Source organism: Xenopus tropicalis, chromosome 1 (assembly GCF_000004195.4).
Source record: "Xenopus tropicalis strain Nigerian chromosome 1, UCB_Xtro_10.0, whole genome shotgun sequence".
In the NCBI taxonomy this organism is placed as follows: Eukaryota; Metazoa; Chordata; class Amphibia; order Anura; family Pipidae; genus Xenopus; species Xenopus tropicalis.
In genome coordinates, this window is record NC_030677.2 from 94,871,820 (window position 1) to 94,891,416 (window position 19,597).

Below are 19,597 nucleotides of genomic sequence, written 5' to 3' on the forward strand. Positions count from 1 at the left end.
GTAACAAAATTAATTTCCACTGATATAATGATGTATAAAAATGTTTTCTACGAAGAAATTTTAGTTTGTTTCCTATATGCTTAGGCGTCTGCAGACATGGTCTTGCCTAACAAATCTAAAATCGTTGTGTTTAGCACAACTTTGAAAATTATATATCCATATATATATCCATGGGCTGGGTGATACAGCTACAAATAAAAAAAAGATCATTATTCTTAGAGAGGATGCACAAGTTTGTAAGGGGCAGTACATGGTACATGTAAAGCATTTAAAGGACAAGGAAAGGTTAAGTCACTTGGGGGTGCCAAAATGTTAGGCACCCCCAAGTGACTTAAATCGCTTACCTTGTACCCCGGGCTGGTGCCCCTGTCGGAAGCGCTTCCTTCTTCCTACTCGCGCTGCAGCCAATTGTCCCGGACAAGTGCATGCGCAGTAGAGTGAAAAGCCGACTTCTCTGTTAAAGTTCGGCTTTTCACTCTACTGCGCATGCGCGCGCGATAGATCAGGAAGGAGGAAGCGATCGCTGCTACCCTGGGCTGGTGCTGTAAGCGATTAAAGTCACTTGGCTTTGCCTTTCCTTCTCCTTTAAAACAAGTTTATGTTTACTGATCTGAACTGATCTATTTCAATCACTGAGTCACCAAAAGATTAATCTATACGGATGTCAATAAACAGAATATGTTTATTTATGCTGACACTTACAGGCACCCATACCTAACTTGAGCTATGATGTCAGCAGTGGCTGGTGCACTGGTGCTATATAAACCCTTTGGGAACAGTGTGAGGTTTGTCTTGGAAGGTTAATTTGAGGGACTGAAATGTCGACTGAATAGTCTTTTTTTTTTTTTTTTTTATTTCTTACCATTCCCATGAATGCTTTTGTTATCGACAATTCATTCATTTCTATTTATTTCTCTCCAATAAAGTGAGGTATGACAATTCAGCATAAAAATAACTGAAAACTTAAAAGCTTAAGAATGAAATATTTAACACCATAAAGGCCTTATTTATCAAACACTCTGTGTTTTGCACTTTGGCTATTGTTTCCTGCCCAAATCTAACTGCTATTACACACTTTGCAGCTAGCAGTCTCCTAGTATGATACAGGATGTACTGAACCAGGGCTTTAAACCTAAAAATTGGTTAACCTAGCTATTAAAGTTTGTTCTGTAAAACAGTGACATTACTATTGAGAGTACATTGTATTTAGTTCGTACACAAGACATCATACTCATTTCTGGTCACGCCTGGCCTACTCTTATTCTAATTTAAAATCTGACATTTCAGCAATGTATTTGCATTTACGTCTAAATGTAGATAAACACAGTTTCACACAAGACTTTCTCCATCTAAGATTTCAGCTCGTTATTAAAAAAAAAAAAAAAAGTGGGGGGCCATGGATATAATGGGATGCAGATTATTTACAATACCTTATGTTCCATCTGTAAACATTCACAATTATAACAGCTTGAAAGCAATGCATGCATATTATGGCAGATAACAAATGTACCTTGGCACAAAGTTTGTTTTCTGAAGCACTGAATAAGCTTTATAGCTAGAAGTTCAGAGAGATAGGTAGAAAAGGAATGCTTGACCATAGCAGTCTGCAAAAGATCACATATTTAGTCAGTCAGTATAACACTAATACTATTCTTCCCTGAAAGCAGCAATTGCACATTCTTTTCAGTCCAAAGGTGATAGTCACAGTCGTAGCACCATGTGTCAGTTTCCTTTTAAAGCATGTCACAGGAAGCATAGTAACCCTTTTTTACGTTACTCCTTATCCTCGGCATCTTTAATCATCAGTTTTCCACCAGAATAATGCAATGGAATAAATTCCAATGTGTTTTACAGAGTGAAGTTCTACAGCTCAGCACACATGTTCCTCAGCTAGAAGGAAAAGAGGCAGAAAATTAAATAAATTCCAGTACAAAAATTAGGGTCAAATGTAAAAGGCTTAGCAAGTTTCTGGTTAACTAAACTCCAATGTGAATATGTAACTTGTGTCTAAATATGGTTTGTTATTCAGCTACATATTTGATAATTCCTCATTAAGCTTATTTGCTGCTTCTCTACATGTAACTACACAACTCTTAATTGCTCATCTCTAGTACATTGATATAAAAGAAGGATGAATTACACGTTGCAGAGATTTGTAATTTCAATCAATTTTGTACACGTGGCCTGTGTAGGAGGTGCCCAAATAGGTCTTCTGAAAAATCAAATTGTGATTGCATCAGAGTTTATCTGTCATTACTGAAAAATCTATGTCCAGCTTTCTTACACTACCTTCTTTAATACCACCACTGACATACACCACCTTCTAAGACCATTCCCAAATGAGCTTAATATAAAACAAACGGGTTAATTTCTAAGGTAATGCCAATTTCTTAGGCACTGCCCAGTGTAATCACAAATCTTAGACCCCAGGTCAGGAGAGAAAAAATGCACTATTCAAGTCAGCACTCTGCTGCCATCTTGCCCCCTGTCCCAGTCATCCCTTCTGCTGTGCTGGGCTCTGTGCAGGAGCAAAACAAACTTACACATTACGATACAATTCAAATACAATGCAAACTGTTACTGCATTGCACAAGTGCATGGCCATGGCAGCTACAAGGGCATAATATAATAATATAATATAAGGTCCCATGTCTCCTGAATGTGCCAATACCAAATATATATAGTTTTATGGAGATTTCTCACTTGTATAGGTAAAAAACTCAAATTTTCCACTAACAGAAAATTGTACATTTTTGGAAAGAACAGGGTAATCCAGAATAGGCACAACTGACTGTCTACTCCACAATTTGTGAAATTTAAAAAAAAAAAAATAGCTTCAAAGCTTCCACTCTGTAGTATCTTATCTCCTACAGGTCATAAAGTAACCAAATAAAACACCCTAAATATGAACACCAGGGGTCTACTGAACAGTTTGATGCCCAATATGTATAGGTTTACCTAAGTATGTAGCATGTAGGGGCCCCAATGTGAACATACCCCCATATGATCTATCATTTCTGTTTTTTCAGCTCCTGCAAAATCAACACATTTACATCATTTATGTGGGATAAAGCTAGTAAAAAGTATGCTCACCCCAGAAAGGCATATATTTTTGGAAAGTACACATTCCCCCAATTCTAAAATGGGTACCCGTGTCTTTCTACTCCAAAGTACCAAGTCGCAAAGCTTTTCTAAATTAGCAATTTTGATGACATTTCCAAAAATCCCCTCAAAGCTTCCACTTTGCAGCATCTTATCTCCCACATAGCATTAGGTACCAAGATAAAACACCCTAAATTTGAACACCAGGGGTCCACTGAACAGTTTGATGCCCAATATGTATAGGTTTATCTAAATATTTGGCATGTAGGGGCCCCAATGGGAACATACCCCCATATGATCAATCATTTCAGCTCCTGCAAAATCAACACATTTACTTTATGTGGGATGCTACAAAAAAGTACGCTCACCACAGAAAGCCATATATTTTTGTAAAGTACACATTCCCCCGAATCTATAATGGGTAAACATTTCTTTTTGCTCCAAAGTACCAAGCCGTAAAGCTTTCCTAAGTTTGCAGATTTTTATGACATTTCAGAAAATTGCATAAAAATATTGCAATTTGCCGCATTTATCTCTCACAATTTCTTAATAAAGACCAGATAAAGGCAAATCACCCCAAATAGGAACACCTAAGGCCTACTGAACAGTTTGATGCCAAATATGCATAGATATACCAAAGTCTGTGCTATATACTGACCCCAAAATGAAAATAGCACATTTGGATTTCTCACCTGCCAGCTCAGCTTTTGCATACAAAGCCCCCTGACAGCGAATTGTGTGCCATAACACCCCCTAACTATACAGAGACCCCCAGAAAATCATATAGTTTTGGAAAGTACACATTCTGACAAATCCAACATGGGTAAAGAGTCCTTTCTACACCAAAGTACCAATCTGCAAAGCTTTCCTAAAGTTATTGGTTTCTATGATATTTCAGAAAATTGCCTAAAAATGTTGCAGTTTGCCACATTTATCTCACACAATTTCTTGCGTACAAAGGCAAATCACCTCAAATAGGAACACCTAAGGTCTACTGAACAGTTTGATGTCCAATATGCATAGATATACCAAAGTCTGCAGTATGTACTGACCCCAAAATGAAGATAGCGCATATGGATTTCTCGCCTGCCAAATCAACTTTTGCACACAGAGCCCCATCAGCGTATTATGTGCCATAACCCCCCCCCCCCCCCAACTATACAGAGACCCCCAGAAAACCATATATTTTTGGAAAGTACACATTCTGATGAATTAAAATAGGTAAAGTTATTTCTGTACACCAAAGTTACACATGGCAAAGCCATGCTAAAAACAGATTAGGAACACTTATACAAGGATAAAAATGCGATAAAACGACAAAAATTGTGCAAATCAGTGAAACAACAAAATAAGTCACACGACTTGTAATTAGTGGTCAGAATATCTGATCCAATAGTCACGCTGTCAAACTAAACAGTTTTTAAGAAAAAGAAACTGAAAACAAAGTGGTAAAATTTAAAAAAAAAAACAAAATTAACTAAGTGTTTGTGTGTACATTTGTGTACATGTGTAAAAGTTGTTTGACAGTGTGTATATAAGTGTATATAAGTGTGAAAAATGAAAATAAAAATAGCTAAATTGTGTGCTGTAAGTGTGTGTAAATGTATGTGTGTATAAATGTATGCAAGTGTGTGTAAGTGTAAAAAAAAAAAAAAAAATTAGCCTTACCTGTCCTGAAGATCAGATCGCTGCTCTATCCTCCATGCTGCAGTCCAGTACCAGGAAGTCAGTGGGCCGGCGCTGGGGGGGAAGGAGGAATCAGGAACAAGCAGCAGACGCGACCGCGTCTGCTGCTTGTAAGCCAGTCCTGCGACGATGCCGCCACTGCAGAGAGAATCCTTCATCTGCCGATGAGTTAAGCCCTTTTTCTGCCACAACGTATCCCATACGTCGTCGGCAGTAAAACGGTTAAAGGACATGTAAGCCCCCACAAATAATACTGGGCATGCTCAGTTCTTCTCAGCTCAGGTTACCAAACACACCTTTCAGTCTAGCAGCCAATGAAGAGATGGTACTGCTGGTTTTCCATAGAAAATAAGTTCTGCCTGTATTCTTTATTACATGAACGTTACAGAGCACATGTGCTTTTTACAGATGTAAATGTCACTGAAGATGTGGGAGAGGGAAAATGCCCATCAGGTGAAAGCTGCTATTTGCTGTAATTTGTACACTCTCACAGTTTCAGTCTACCTTCTAATATTCTTTATAAGAAAGCAAAATGATGTGGGTTACAGAACACAAATAATGTTAATCGTTTATATACAATAACTATATTGATTAATTAATTCTGAGAATGTCCAGACAAGGCATATTTATCAAATTGTGTAATTAGAATACACCAATTACCATCATCAACACACATGCTATACTGAATAAAATCTTATATATTTGCAAGCTGTGTAATGAATGTAAAGCAGAGTTTATAATTCTAGTTTAAAAAGCTGTGTAAAAATAACACCCATTTTTACTCCAAAACTTCTTCCCAGTCAAAGTAACTTGAATAGGTTAAGTCAGCTCTGACATAGCATGGTGGCTCAGTGGGTAGCATTTCTGGGTTCCTTAGTTAGATTTCAGCCAGGGCACTATCTTTAAGGAGTTTATACGGTCTCCCTGTGTCTACGTGGGCTTCCTCTGGGTACCCGGTTTCCTGTCCAATCTCCTTTTTGTAGCTCCCACTATTCCCATCTTCAGCGGCCCCTGCAGTGTTTTATAAAAAGTGCAACTACTTACACTTGGTAAAACTGGCTGACAAGGAATGACTTTAACATAGTTGGCCCAATTAATTACATTAAAATAAATGTACAAACAATCCCTTCAGTATGCAAGTGTTAGCTACCTAGCAAATACTTTATGGTTTAGCTCTTTAAGTGCCAGCAGAATTTCCCATTTCAATTCCCCCCAGTGCCAGACATTTTGTCAACATTCTGTGCTCTCTTATTTTAGGGGCATTTACTGGAGGGGGGATTTAGTTTAGTTAGGAAAACTATATATTGTTTTTTCAGGAGAACCTGAGCTTTCCAATACAAAATTTCAATACAAAATTTTGTATGATATAAGAATTTATACCAGAAACATACTTTATTATATGGACAAAAATTCAACTGATTTGAAAAGCCTCTTGTCTCCTGAAAGTGACTTCTATAGATCAAAAACGCTCAGCAGTAAATTACCAAATTTTTAAAGCATTACAGCCGAATACAAAATACTTATGATTCCAAAGCCAAAAATCCTGGAACATTAGGTTTACCTCAGGAAACCATATATTTTTGAGAAGTACACATTCTGCCAAATCCAAACTGGGTAACCATGTCTTTCAACTTCTAAGTAACAGCAATGCTTTACTGAATTTAGCAGTTTCTATAAAAAATAATGAAAATTCTTAAAAATCCCGTCAAAGTTTCCACTTTCAAGCATCATATCTCCCACATAACATTAGGTACCAAGAAAAAACATCCTAAATATGAAAGCCAAGGGTCCACTGAACAGTTTGATGCCCATTGTGCATAGGATTACTAAAGTATCTGGCATTTAGAGACTCCAAAAGAAGTTAGTGCAAACAAATTGCCCCGGAGATCTCTAGCTACTGAAAGTGTAACACATTTACTGCATTTTTGTGGGGTAAAAACACAAAAAAATACACTGACCCCCTAAAACCATATATTTTTAGAAAGTACACATTCGGGTGAATTCAAAATGGGCACCCATGTTTTTCTACTCCAAACTACAGAGTCGTAATGCTTTCTCAAAATTGGCGGTTTTGATGAAATACCTGAAAATTGCACCAAACCTTCCACTTTCAAGCACCTTATCTCCCACATAACATTAGGTACAAAAAAAAAAAAAAACATCCTAAATATGATTCCTATTGTGCATAGGATTACCAAAGTATCTGGCATTTAGAGGCCCCAAAAGGAAGTTAGTGCATTGAAAGTACAATATAAGCTTCCGACTTGTGTATTATGTGCTATAAGGAACCCCTAACAGTACAGAGATCCTACAAAACCATATATTTTCCAAAATGACACATTCTGACAAAACAAAAATGGGTAAATACATCTTTCAACTGCAAACTACCAAGCTATGTTAACTTAACGGTTTTTATGAAATTTCTGAAAATCATCACAAAGCTTTGCGGAATGCAATAAAATTGCTAAAATCCAAACAAAATCACTAAAATCAGTTTATTTTTTCCACCTAGTGAAATCTGCAGTCAGAATCACAGTTTGTGTATTTTGGCTTGGGCAAATGAGTTTTATGGACAAAATCAAGCAAATAACACATATGCAATAAAATTACTAAAAATGCACACCAAAAAAAAATACTAAAGGTATTGCGCAGCACGGTTAGCGGCTGCGCTATCTGCAATGGCAATAAAACATTTTTTTTCAGGCAAAAAAAAAAAAATCTGCAAAATTGTGTGTGTGTGTACACTTGCCAAAATGCGTGTTGTGTGTGTGTGTCCAAGTAAGTAGGAGTGCTGTGAATGTGTGAAAAAATGTGTGTTTGTGTGTGTATGTGACACTAACCTGGGAAAAAGCAGGCCGGAGATTGCAGGAGGGAAGCAGAAGGGCCCAGGAACCACAGGAGACATCTCCTATGCTGGTTCAGTGAGTGGGCGTGCAGGAAGGGGGAAGCAGGAGAGCAGAAAACAGCAGGCACGTAGTAAGCATGTGCCAGCAGTTTCCTATGGGATCCCTGGGCAATTGCGCCCCAGGAGCCACTCGTTACCCACCTCTGCTCATTGTCTAGGGGCTGGGGGAAAGAGTGGCTTGAAAAGCTGCTCCTCCGCTCCCAAACCCGGAAGTAATGTATAACATAGAATCTATGTTCTGTGACACTTGGGTACTTTTATCCACAGAACGTAGATTCTATGTTCTGTAGCATTTAAAGGGTTAAACAGAGAACTTTAATTTTGCTTAGGTTAATGTTTGTTGCATATATTTTTTACCTTCATTTAAAAGATTTCTGAATGTGTAGGGCAGGGCTGGCTATGTCTGTATTGCATGATGTACACTGTCGACTGATGCCACCAATACAACATTACGACTGCAAGTATATGCCACAGTTGATGGCTTGAGCCAAGGTAGTTCAGCTGTCCTGTAAAAAGAATTGCATGTTTCATTATCTCTAGAAAAGAGACACCTAGGCTATCAGACAGTTTGCATGTCATCTGAAAAATGCTGTTGTGGGAGACAAAGAAAGGAGTCCTCAGCTAGTTAGAATATAGCAGGCTGAAAATCTCCCTGCCTAACATACGGTATAGTCTAAGAGCAAATTTAGTTTGGCAGCAGGCTTGGTGATTTGACAGGGGCTATATTATGCAGCATTTAAATGTGCAAAAAAAGTTACTATAACACTATATACATTATCAGTGTTATTAGAAACTAACCACATTACTGACAGCACAGAAGTTATAATTTAAACAAAATAAAAACAGAACATTCTGATTTCACTTTTCATGGAATTGCCTATAACTTACTCACTCAAATAGGAGAACTAAAGTTTTTTGTGCACCATTCACATTCCTGAATCCCTGTTTTCCACGTACCTGGTCATAAATAGCAGAGTAGCAAGTGCCCTGAAACGTTCTGCTACAATGTATCTTTCCACTATATCAATGTGGCTGCTAAAACCATCAAACATATGCAAGTAGTTTGCCAAGATGAATAGCTGGAAAATGTTCTTTTCTGCTCTTTGCCTAAAATAGACCACATAGGGTAAATCTATGTTTACTTCCCACTGCAAGCTAATTTTAGTGGCAGTTTTAGTGAGCAGTACTGTACCATCTAAAAGGGACGGGTTCATCTTTAAATCAACTTTTTGTATTTTGTAAAATGCCCAATGCTTACAAACTTTTCAATTGGTCTTTATTTTGTTATAATGTTTTTAATTTGCTTTCCTTGTCTAGCTTTCAAATTGTGGTTACTGACCCAATCAGCAAAAAAAACTTGCTCTGAGGCTAAATTTTATTGTCACTTTGTATTACTTATCTTCCAGTTTATACTCCAGTCTCTCATTTAAACCACTGCCTAGTTGCTAAGATAATTTTGACCCTAACAATCATATAGCTGCTGAACAAAAAGCTAAATAAATAATAAAAAATGAAGACAAATTGTTGCAGAATAGTATGCTCTAAGCACCATACCAGAATATTTAGTGGTGAACAACTCCTTTAAAAACACAATGACTAAGGAATATTTAAAACACTATGCAGTGACAGCAATACACATAAATGCTGCTTATTTTATATTGATAGGCTGTTAGTGAATCTCTCTCTTTACCTGGAAAATATCTTTCTGGCACTTTTGAAATGTAGAATAGAAAAGCAACCGCTGCAATGATGTACATGACAATTACTCGTGGAGCAAATTCCTGCAATAAAACGAATGGAAAAGAAAGAAGAGGACAGAAATGGCATCACAAATCTTGATTTAAGTAATAAATGATTAGTTACTAACAGCCAAGCAGTAACCTTGAGTGGGACATTTACTGTTTGTTTAATTCTTTACACGCCTTGTTCTTTTTAAATAAGCTACAATATGCTATCAACGTGAAATATACAATACAAGAAATATATTTTATACTTAACACAATTACTTGATTTACATTTTATTCATTTCCTACCACTCTTGGGGTCTGATACATACTTGGACAATCGAAGTTCCAACACCTCCATTTAACCAGATCCAGTGCACTGTAGGAATGATTCCATAGCCAGACACAGAGCAGAATATAACAGAGCGCAGCCTGTGCCATTGTTGGGTGAGGTAGCTGGGGTGAATTTGAGCAAAAAACACAGCCAAAATCATAGCCAGAACAGTGATTAAATACACTTGCCGCCAGTACTGGAAAAAAGAGAGACAATATTATCAATATGACATATATTTGATACGACAATATTATCAATATATTTGATACCAGACTACAGGAACTACAGGAAAAATATGTGTGTCACCTGAAGCATCACAATTTTTTTTTCACATACGATCTCACTTACTTTTTAAAAGCAAGTTAAAAATTTAAAAATAATGTTAGAACAGCAACAAAGAGGCAACTACAGGTAACTATAGGACTTTTTCAAGAAAACAGGTGCAGTTTGTAAAGACACATATTGCTCTGTTTTTACCAATAACGCAGCAGTTTTCTTACAATTCCAACATGGTTGCAACCTGTTCTACAAGTTGCATCTGCTGCATTTGTCAAACAGACAAAATAGGGCATGCGTTTTGATCCAAGTTGCATCTAGCGCTTTCAGAGTAAGCATGGCGTTACTTCCAGAGTGAAGGTTTAATACACTGTCTGCATCCCATTCACTGGGCGCAAACCTGCTGTGGCCAGGGCCTTCATCAGGGTGGGGCACAGGGGGGAAAGACGTCCTGGGCCCGGACACTTCTCGCTTTAAATGGGCGGCCGTGATACAGTATTTTTAGCCCGGGCCCCCTTTAAACATTACGGGCCCTATCATTGGTTCATTGGTGGTCAGCGGGTAATTTGATGGGGGGGGGGGAGCTGAAGGAAGCAGGTGGATAATAGGGGGGTGGGGGGTCAGGAGAAAGTAGGTGGATGCTGGGGGGTGTGGATCAGGAGAAACTATGTGGATGCTGGGGGGGAGCCAGAGAAAGCAGGTGGACAATGGCGGAGGATCAGGAGGAAGCATCTCCTCTAAGTGCCTGTACTGTATTAATAATAATAGTAATAAATGTGATTTATCATACTCTTGGGTTTCATTCTTGTTTCATAGTTACCTGATCTACTATTCACTCTACACAGTATGCAGCATTTGTGGTCATATCTCTAACGGTGAAAACCAAACTTTACTTTTGACTATATATAACATATGGCTCGCTTTGTGAGGACAATAGCCAAATCTCTGTGTCTGGGCCAGTGTGACAGGGCTGGTTAATACCTAATAATAATAAAAATCACTTATGTGTATCAATTTTCTGAAGTTGCAGGATTTACCATCCTTACTGACCTTCTGATGACGTATGTTTGGATGGGTATGTGTCACTAGCCCCTATACCAGACAGGTGGTTGACCCTACCTAGTATCCAGCATCACCTATATTTTCTGCAGTGCTCTCTAACCTTCTACAAATAGTGGTTACACAGAACTGTATTTGGTACATGCTGACAAATATTTTAAATAAAACATTTAAATTGAAAAGATGTAAAATATAGTATAGTCTGGTTCAAAATACCAAAGAATTACAAAAACTTCACAATAAAAATTATGTTTAAACATAAGCAAGTGCCCAGTTAGGGCTTTCAGATTCTTCAATGCAAACATATAACTCAAGAAAAATATATGGAGCACCCAACAATGCTGGAATAAAAGTCACTATTTATTTAATCCATTAAAACAGACTGTGAATGTATATAAGTGGACCATAAGCTTGAGGTGTTTTGTGGCCTCACGCCACTTCCTCAAAAGCTGCCTCAGCTCAGCAAAAGGCAGCCAATTCTAAGCAACTTTTCAATTGGTTAATTATTTGCCTTCTCCTTCTGACTCTGTTCAACTTTTAAAGGACATGTAAACCCCACAAACAAATATTTAATCAGTGAACAGCCTCTTTGAAATCTTTCAATACCTGCCACACTGGTTGTGCAGAGGTTAATAGTAAGGCTGCAACATCTCCTTAATCACTTAGATTTCCTTCTCCTCCTGAAACCCACTTGGCCCCCCTCCCTCGGGAATTTGCTTTGGCTGTTGGCTTGTGGGCATGCTCAGTTGTTCTAAGCTCAGATTACTAAACACGCCCTCCAGTCTAGCAGCCAGTAAAGAGATGGCATTGCTGGTTCCCATAGAAACTCAGCTCTAGCTGTCTGCTTCAATTTTTTTCTCCTGAGCTCAGCTTTACCATTACAGTGCTCAAACAAAGCAGAACTTTTATCAGACAGTTTTGTCTGTGTGAGCCTGTATTCCTGGTGAAATGTATGCTGAATAAGGGTATGTGTGTATGCTGTTTGCAGATTTAAATGTAAGTGATTATGTATCAGAGGGAAAATGGCTACCGGTTGAAAGCTATTTGCTTTAGGAAAATGTGATGGTGCTAGCAAACAGAGGGGATATATGCCGTAAAAATGATGCCATTTGGGTGGGGGAGGTGTGCCTAACTGATATACATTGTAGGCAAATGTAGGCTTTACATGTCCTTTAAATGTAGGTCACTGATCCCAGTGGCCTAACAATTGCTCTGTGAGGTTACATTTGTTATTGTTACTATTTATTCCTTTTCTTGAAGAAGACCAATTGCAAATTGCTTCTAGTATACTTAAAGGTGAACAACCCCTTTAACAAATACTGTGGCCTTTAACTAAGACCCTCCATTCCCAAAGCAAAGATTAAAATTAAAGGGGAACTATCATAAATGGGAATCGGCTTAACTGACAGGCAGCTTGTGTTCTGAGCTGAGAGGAGTGGCAGTGGTCCAAACATTCTTGACTGACAGCTACGGTTTAACCCCCACCTGCCCATGTTTCCTATCTGATAGAAAACCTGGAAAAGACTTCTATAAAACTACAATTTGCTTTTTGTATTAACTTATAAATAAATGTCGTAGGAATAGTAACTTGCGCTACTGTTTGGGCAATAAAATTGTAGTCACTCTTTATATGCATGTAAGCTAATCAATAGGATATATAGCTATAGCAGAGTTAATGCTACAGACTGACCAGGTCAGACAGATTAGACTCAGACTCAGATTTGTATCTGGATGTGTAAATTGCAGGAGGGTGACTGGCAGCTGATCTAGGGCTACTGGTGGGCAGCACAAAACGCAAATGCAAAGGAGCCTGAAGTGCTGTGTATATGAGGATATAAACAATAAGCTGCTTTACTGTTATATGTACAAATGCAAATTAATCAGCACCCAGCCCAGCCCAACTCCATTACTTTACTTTCCCTTTGCACATGTTTACTGTTGAGGGGTGTGGCCTCATGACAAGCCACAACAAATCAGCTTTCACTCTGCTCTGTCACTGACGCAGGCCAGGCAGCCAGGAATTCTGGAGGGTGTGGGATGGAAGGCTGCTTCAATAATCAGCCATAACTTTGTAACAGTGCAAGATTTTTAAAAGCTTTAAATTCTTAAAATGATTGACTAGACTTTATGTTTTCAATATAAAATCATTTTTCACGATAGTTCCCCTTTAATAATCTCTAATAATCTCCAGATGGCATTTTGCTACCATTTTTGTGAAGTACAAAATGCAGCTGCATTTGACAAAGAATATTTGAGCAGAAAACACAGAAGCCAACAGTTCAAATGTCCCCATTACTCATTATTTTTTATATGGAAAATTCACTCATGTAAATTATATGGACCTCAGCTCCCAGCAATGCTCATTAGAAAAATAAATAATGCTCTCAAAAACAGAATAAAGTTTTGCCTGTGGCACTGAAAACTAGAGATGGTGGCTTTCCGGATTTAAGGTTGAAAAATTATGCTTTCCTTTACTAACCATGTTGAAATTAAAAAAAAAAAAAAAAAGTTTCTTACATTGTTACAGTAGAAGGCATAAAACACCCCAGAGACATAGCAGCCCAAGATGCCAATAGAAATCCCTGCATAATCTAATGCCATCCAGCGACGGCTGGTTTTCTCCGACCGATGACAGCAGAAAAGATGATAGCCCACTGAACACAACATGCAGACCTGAGGAATAATACAGAATATTAAAACATAGTGCAGCGTGTGTCTGAGAAAATGAAACTAAAGTCTAAAACAATTATTAGTTTTATGACAATAACAAAAAATCTAGTTATAAAAGTCTGCAATTTAAATCTTACTAATACATTGTTTTCTTATTAAATCCTTTTGAGCAGAGCAGGCACTGATCAAAACACACATCATCCTTATGTCTATGTCATGAAGATTCTGTATCAGACTGTGGTGTGTGGATGCCGGTCCCAAAATGTTTCCAGTTTGCTTTAGTAATTAGGTTAGAAAGAGCTTGTTTTATTATATTAGCTTACCTGAAAACAAAAGAGACAAATGGAGCAGATAACAAAGTCTTCCCTGGATGCATTTGCAGATGGCAACACAGACATCATATCATACACACCTAAACTGAAGAAGAGAAGAAAGCCCAGTAGGTGGCTCCATATATTTACTGTTTCATTAGACAAAATGAAGAGGCTGAAAAGGAATAAAAAACAAATATAGGAGAGTGTTATAGGAATAGGCCATGCAGCAAACCAGGTTCATTAAAAATGACTTACTGTAAATGCATGCGAGAGCTTTGCCTGTTTGTTCTTGAAATACTGAGACGACATAGTGAAATCTGCATTCCGGAGCAAGTGCCTACATAAAGCCCTTTGGTCCATCACATGCAGACTACTGATAATAATGACAATATGCAATGTAATCAAATCAGAATTAAGGCATACAACTACCTTTGCATAAAGCATGCATAGCAACAGTCCAGTCATCTGCAAAAGGGAATTCATATGCTTGCAATACTAAGATCTACTTAAAAAAAACTATATAAATAATTTCCTGTTGCCACTTGCCTACTCATACTCTCTAATGTAGAGAAACATTTATAAGTTAACGGGCACAGATATACAACAATAGAAGGCATTTTAACTTTTTTTTTTCATGAACTCAGGCACATAAAACGCTCCATATAAAGTACTGAATTAATTGTAAAAGATTAGGAATTTTGTTTGCTCAGTTCTGTCTGATATTACCTGCCTCTTTACCAAATAATGCTGTAAGCAGCTGTATCAGGTAAAGTAGTATCACTCTTGCCATGAACCTTCAGAGGATATTATGTTACTCCAAAGGTATATCAAGAATCGTCAGTCACTATATTTATGCAGAAGTGTAGATTCTACCCCCAAATAATTACAGTAATTTACACCTAGTTTTTAGAAACAAACATGAAGAGTACACCTGTAATCCCTTTAATTCTACATGCATAAAACTGGCATATGGTTCTGACACTGCACCATTGTGTGTCTGTGTGGTGATAAGCCACTCAACCTATTTTCAGTACATTCCTAAAGAGTGATGTTTGTGAACCCTTTAAAATTTTCTATATTTTAATATGAATATGACCTAAAACATCATCTAATTTTCAAACAAGTCCTAATAGTAGGTGAAGAAAACCTAGTTAAACAAAATAAAAATTATTACATTTGGTCATGTATTAATTGAAAAAAAAGATCCAATAATATATCTGCTTGTGACAAAAGTAATTGAATCATGCTATCAGTATCTGGTGTGACCCAATAGCAATAACTGCAACTAAATGTTTGCTGCAATTCGATTAGTCCTGCACATTGACTTTTAACACATTCCACCATACAGGGCTCTTGGATGTTGGTGGGTTTAAAAATCAGATGATGTTTTAGGTCACATTCATATAAAAATTTAAAGGGTTCACAAACTTTCAAGCACCACAGTATAGATTTCCGTAGCACAATACTTAAATCAATAAAGTTCTGTTATATAAACAGTTTTCACACCTTTTTAAACATAATTTGGATGGAAGATAAGCTCTGTAGCCATCAGTAATATATGGATTATCTTTGAGGAAAACAGGAATCTGTTCGTAAGTGTAGAGTCGGATACCGCGGGGAAGGAGGACAGGCCAATACTGGTAACTTCCAAGCTCTATGTAGTGGACGCTCTTTAGCAGCTTCTGATGCATTGTGCAGTTATTGGTGTTTTAAACCTGGACAAAGTATTGCAAAGAAACATTTTTAAACAAATGTGATTAATAATTAAATAACTTGTACTTAAAATGACTTTGATGTTTAACTGAACATTAAATAGTCCCTTTACATGACAGACCATTTACATTACTTGAATAACAATCCACTGGTGAGGAATAAAGTCTAGTCTAGGCCCTGCATAGTACTCAAGGCATATACCCTCAGGCAGTTTCTATTTTACATGTACCAATAAGCTGCAGAGCATACCAACAAGTGAGGTTGTTAGGTTCTACAAGTTGGCAAGAATACTTTTATTACATAAACCCACTGGGGTTTTTCATTCACTTAAAAGAGAAATAAATGACAGCACTGGTACTTATGGCACATTTCATCCCCGAATATTGGAGTACTTTGGGCTGGAAGGAAACGGTCAATACCAAATTTAATGGGAGATGGCAGTAATTTCAGGTATTTGTCCACCTGGTTAAATATGCCAGCAGAGAATATATACAATGTGACAAAGCCAGAAATGTTCTTCCATATTTTTTGAGCTTCCTGTATGTCAAAATATTTCTTATGTGTAATATATCTCCTATTTCTTTGTTACATCCCCAACAAGTATTAACAGTTCCTGGATAAATCTGACAATTTTAAGGGGGGTAGGTACCAATTGTATAACATTTTGTAAAAGTTCTCTTGGTGCGTTATGCATTTTGTATATCTGAGTTCTGGTTATTGCTTGTTGCCAGTCTTTCATAGGAAAGCCTTTATTTAGACATTTTTCCCATTTCTCCATTGCAGGGATTTTTGTCCATTCTTTGGTCTCTTTAAAAGGTTATAGATCCTTCCCAGACCTTTTTTGGGTCCAGGAATTTTTAACTTATACACAAGGGACTCATCTGCTGTTTTAGGTGTCAATGTATATCTCTATCTCACCAAAACAAAGCTGCAACCGGGAACCTTTAACTTAAAAATATATGCTTTATTTAGTACATGTGAAAGAAAATATTATTCTTGGCTATTGGTAGCACCTAGTTTAAAAGATGTTTACTTTACTGGAAGTACTGAAACACTGTGAACTTTATATAAATCCATGTATGCCACCAACAATCCAAATAAGATATAAACATTAACTGATACTTAAGTTAAATGGAGAGGCAATCTATAAGTACAGAAATGTAGACCTGTAAGTACGAAATAAAGTTCAGCGTATTATACTTTTTTAATCAGGGCGACTGTAGTCCCAAAGACATCAGCAGGCAGAAGCAACCAGTGATCTTCCAGTTGTATTGGGTTCTTAAAGGGATGCTGAGAATTTTAGATCAGCTACAGATTGGACATAATACAGACAAAATCAATTGTAATTAACTATGTTCATATCCAATAATGTAATGATATTCTTATTTCTATAAATAATGGAAAAACAAAAATTTTTATGATATCCATAAAAATAAGCATGTCTGCATTATACATTCATATAACCATACAGGAAATTCCATAACTTTCGACATTAAATCTAAAAAGCTTGTCTGCCTTTCTTTCTGAATGCTTCATATTATTATTAACATTTATTTATAAAGCGCCAACATATTTTGCAGCGCTGTACATTATTTTCTTTTGCAGCAACCCTTATGCCACCCTGCACTAATCATTGTACTGGACTAATTTTTTGTGCTTATCGTACTGCTCTCCCCAAGCATTTCAGTACATATCAGTGTGCTCTTAGCAGCCTTTTGTATTACACTACATGCCCCCCAAAGCACTAAGCATTACACTGTGCACTCCAAGCAGAGTAAATTTTAATCAAATAATTCCACTTTTTTTTCTTTTTATCTGCTATAATTAAACAGACTCTTTAGGCTCTGCCACACGGGGAGATTACTCGCCCGTGACAAAACTCCATGTTCGTGGGTGACTAATCTCCCCGGATTGCCATCCCACCGGCGAAAATGTAAATCGCCGGTGGGATGGCATACGCGGCGGCACGATTTCAGTGAAATCGCACCGCCGCGTATACCATCCCACCGGCGATTTACATTTTCGCCGGTGGGATGGTATTTCGGGGAGATTAGTCGCCCGCGAACAGGGAGATTTGTCACGGGCGACTAATCTCCCCATGTGCCAGAGCCCTCAAGGTCCCTAAGTAAATATATTGATGTTATCCCTAACTGAAAGATCTCTTATCTTAAAAACCCTGATGTCCTGAGCATTCTGGATAATAGGTCCTATACCTGTATATGTTTGCGTGTGTATGTATATGCATATTTTCATACTGCTTATCAGTCAGGGACCCATTAGTTTATATACCATCACTTCTATAGCACCTAGCAGTAGCAGGGCCTGATTCCTCTATAGTTACAGCCCTGCCAGTCACTGGTTTAAATAACGGCTTACATCCAGATTGTCTAAAATAGCGCAATATACATGTATGGAGAAGCTAACAAGACATGAGATCACATTTCCCTCTCGCAGTAGCACTGTACATCACACGACACTGTGCCCAGCAGCACTATACACAATACAATTTAGCAGCTCTAATAGACCACACCAGAAGCCCCCATGCGTCCTGTCACAATGCTTTCCAACTGCCGCTCGCCTCATGGCAGCCCTCACCTCCTGTAATCCCTTCCTTCTGTAGTACTGCAGTTTCAGCATTTCAATTCTCCGGCACCACCATTCTACACTCGGTTTCAGGAAGTCGTGACGTCACGCCCATGTGATAGGCAGAGCGTGATGTCAGATGGGGGCGTGTTCAGCTGGCGTCAGCCTCCTTTGCAGAACAAGGAAACAGCCTTTTCTCCCTTTGCTGAGTAGACAGAATGTGAATAGTGTATTGTTTTATATGCTGGAAAACAAGAAAGGGTTAGCAAGTGAGTTGCTTCTGCATGACTCCAAAGTTATAAGTAGAGTAGAGTTTTAAAAGCACAAAAAGCCTGTTTGAGTATTTTAGATTTTCTTTTTAGTTGTTTTCCAGTAAAATGTGTAATAGTAACCATAATGCTGGGAGTTGTAAAGCTAAGGAGCAAATTTAGGGGAAGTTATATAGTATTGTAGCATACCTCCCAACATTTGAAAATTCCAAAGAGGGACAAAAAAATCTTCGGTGTGGGGTGTGGTGAAACTTCATGCCACGCCTACTTCATGCCACGCCCATTTCATAAACACACGCCTTTTCCATGGTTAGAATGGCAGTATCAAATGCAAGAAAATACAGTAGCCCCCACCAATTCATAACATGTTGTGGCACTAAGCATTCTATGACACTAGTAAGCTTTCCACAACATACTGTGCAACCTGCATTTTGTGTCTGCAGCAGTAAGAGTCCCCTAGCATGTCATGACACTCATTGTTGCACAAGCATTACAGTGTACAGTGTGTGAATACAGTGAGAAGTATAAGGCAATATCCTTTCAGCAATACGTTTAATAGTGCTGCAAAAGTAGTGCTGCAGCAGCTATCTAGTTGCTATGGTCTTGTTTACCTTAGCAACCAGGAAGTGGTTAAAATGAAAGTCTTAAATATGAATAGGAAAGGAACAGAATAGAAAGAAGAAAAGTAATAAAATGTAACACTAATAATGAAATTGTAAGATCATGGAGCAATAGTTTTTAGCTGTAAATTTGTAAAAATAATAAGATAAAGACAAATTGCAAAGTTGCTAGGAATAAGACATTCTATAATATATTAAAAGTTAGCACAAAAGTGAACCACCCCTTTAAAGCATATTAGTTACACAACAAAAACAAAGGAAAATCACACAATGCAGAAAACAGTTTTCTATCTTCTCAAATCTTGGGGAACTTCTTATAGAGCTTTAAAGAGAATCTTGTAG

General features: G+C 37.7%; 1 protein-coding gene across 4 annotated transcripts; it reads right to left on the bottom strand.

The window, feature by feature from the left end:
* Positions 1-664: 664 nt before the first annotated feature.
* paqr3 (progestin and adipoQ receptor family member 3) lies at positions 665-18,562 on the bottom strand. 4 transcript variants are annotated; one of them, XM_012962038.3, is made up of 9 exons: positions 18,379-18,562; positions 16,984-17,091; positions 15,577-15,785; positions 14,080-14,242; positions 13,604-13,759; positions 9,750-9,947; positions 9,384-9,474; positions 8,051-8,199; positions 665-1,890 (listed from the first exon to the last, which is right to left on the bottom strand). In XM_012962038.3, exons 3-8 carry the CDS (start codon positions 15,759-15,761, stop codon positions 8,057-8,059), a joined length of 936 nt encoding a protein of 311 aa, XP_012817492.1. In that variant the 5' UTR covers positions 15,762-15,785; positions 16,984-17,091; positions 18,379-18,562; the 3' UTR covers positions 665-1,890; positions 8,051-8,056.
* Positions 18,563-19,597: the final 1,035 nt, after the last annotated feature.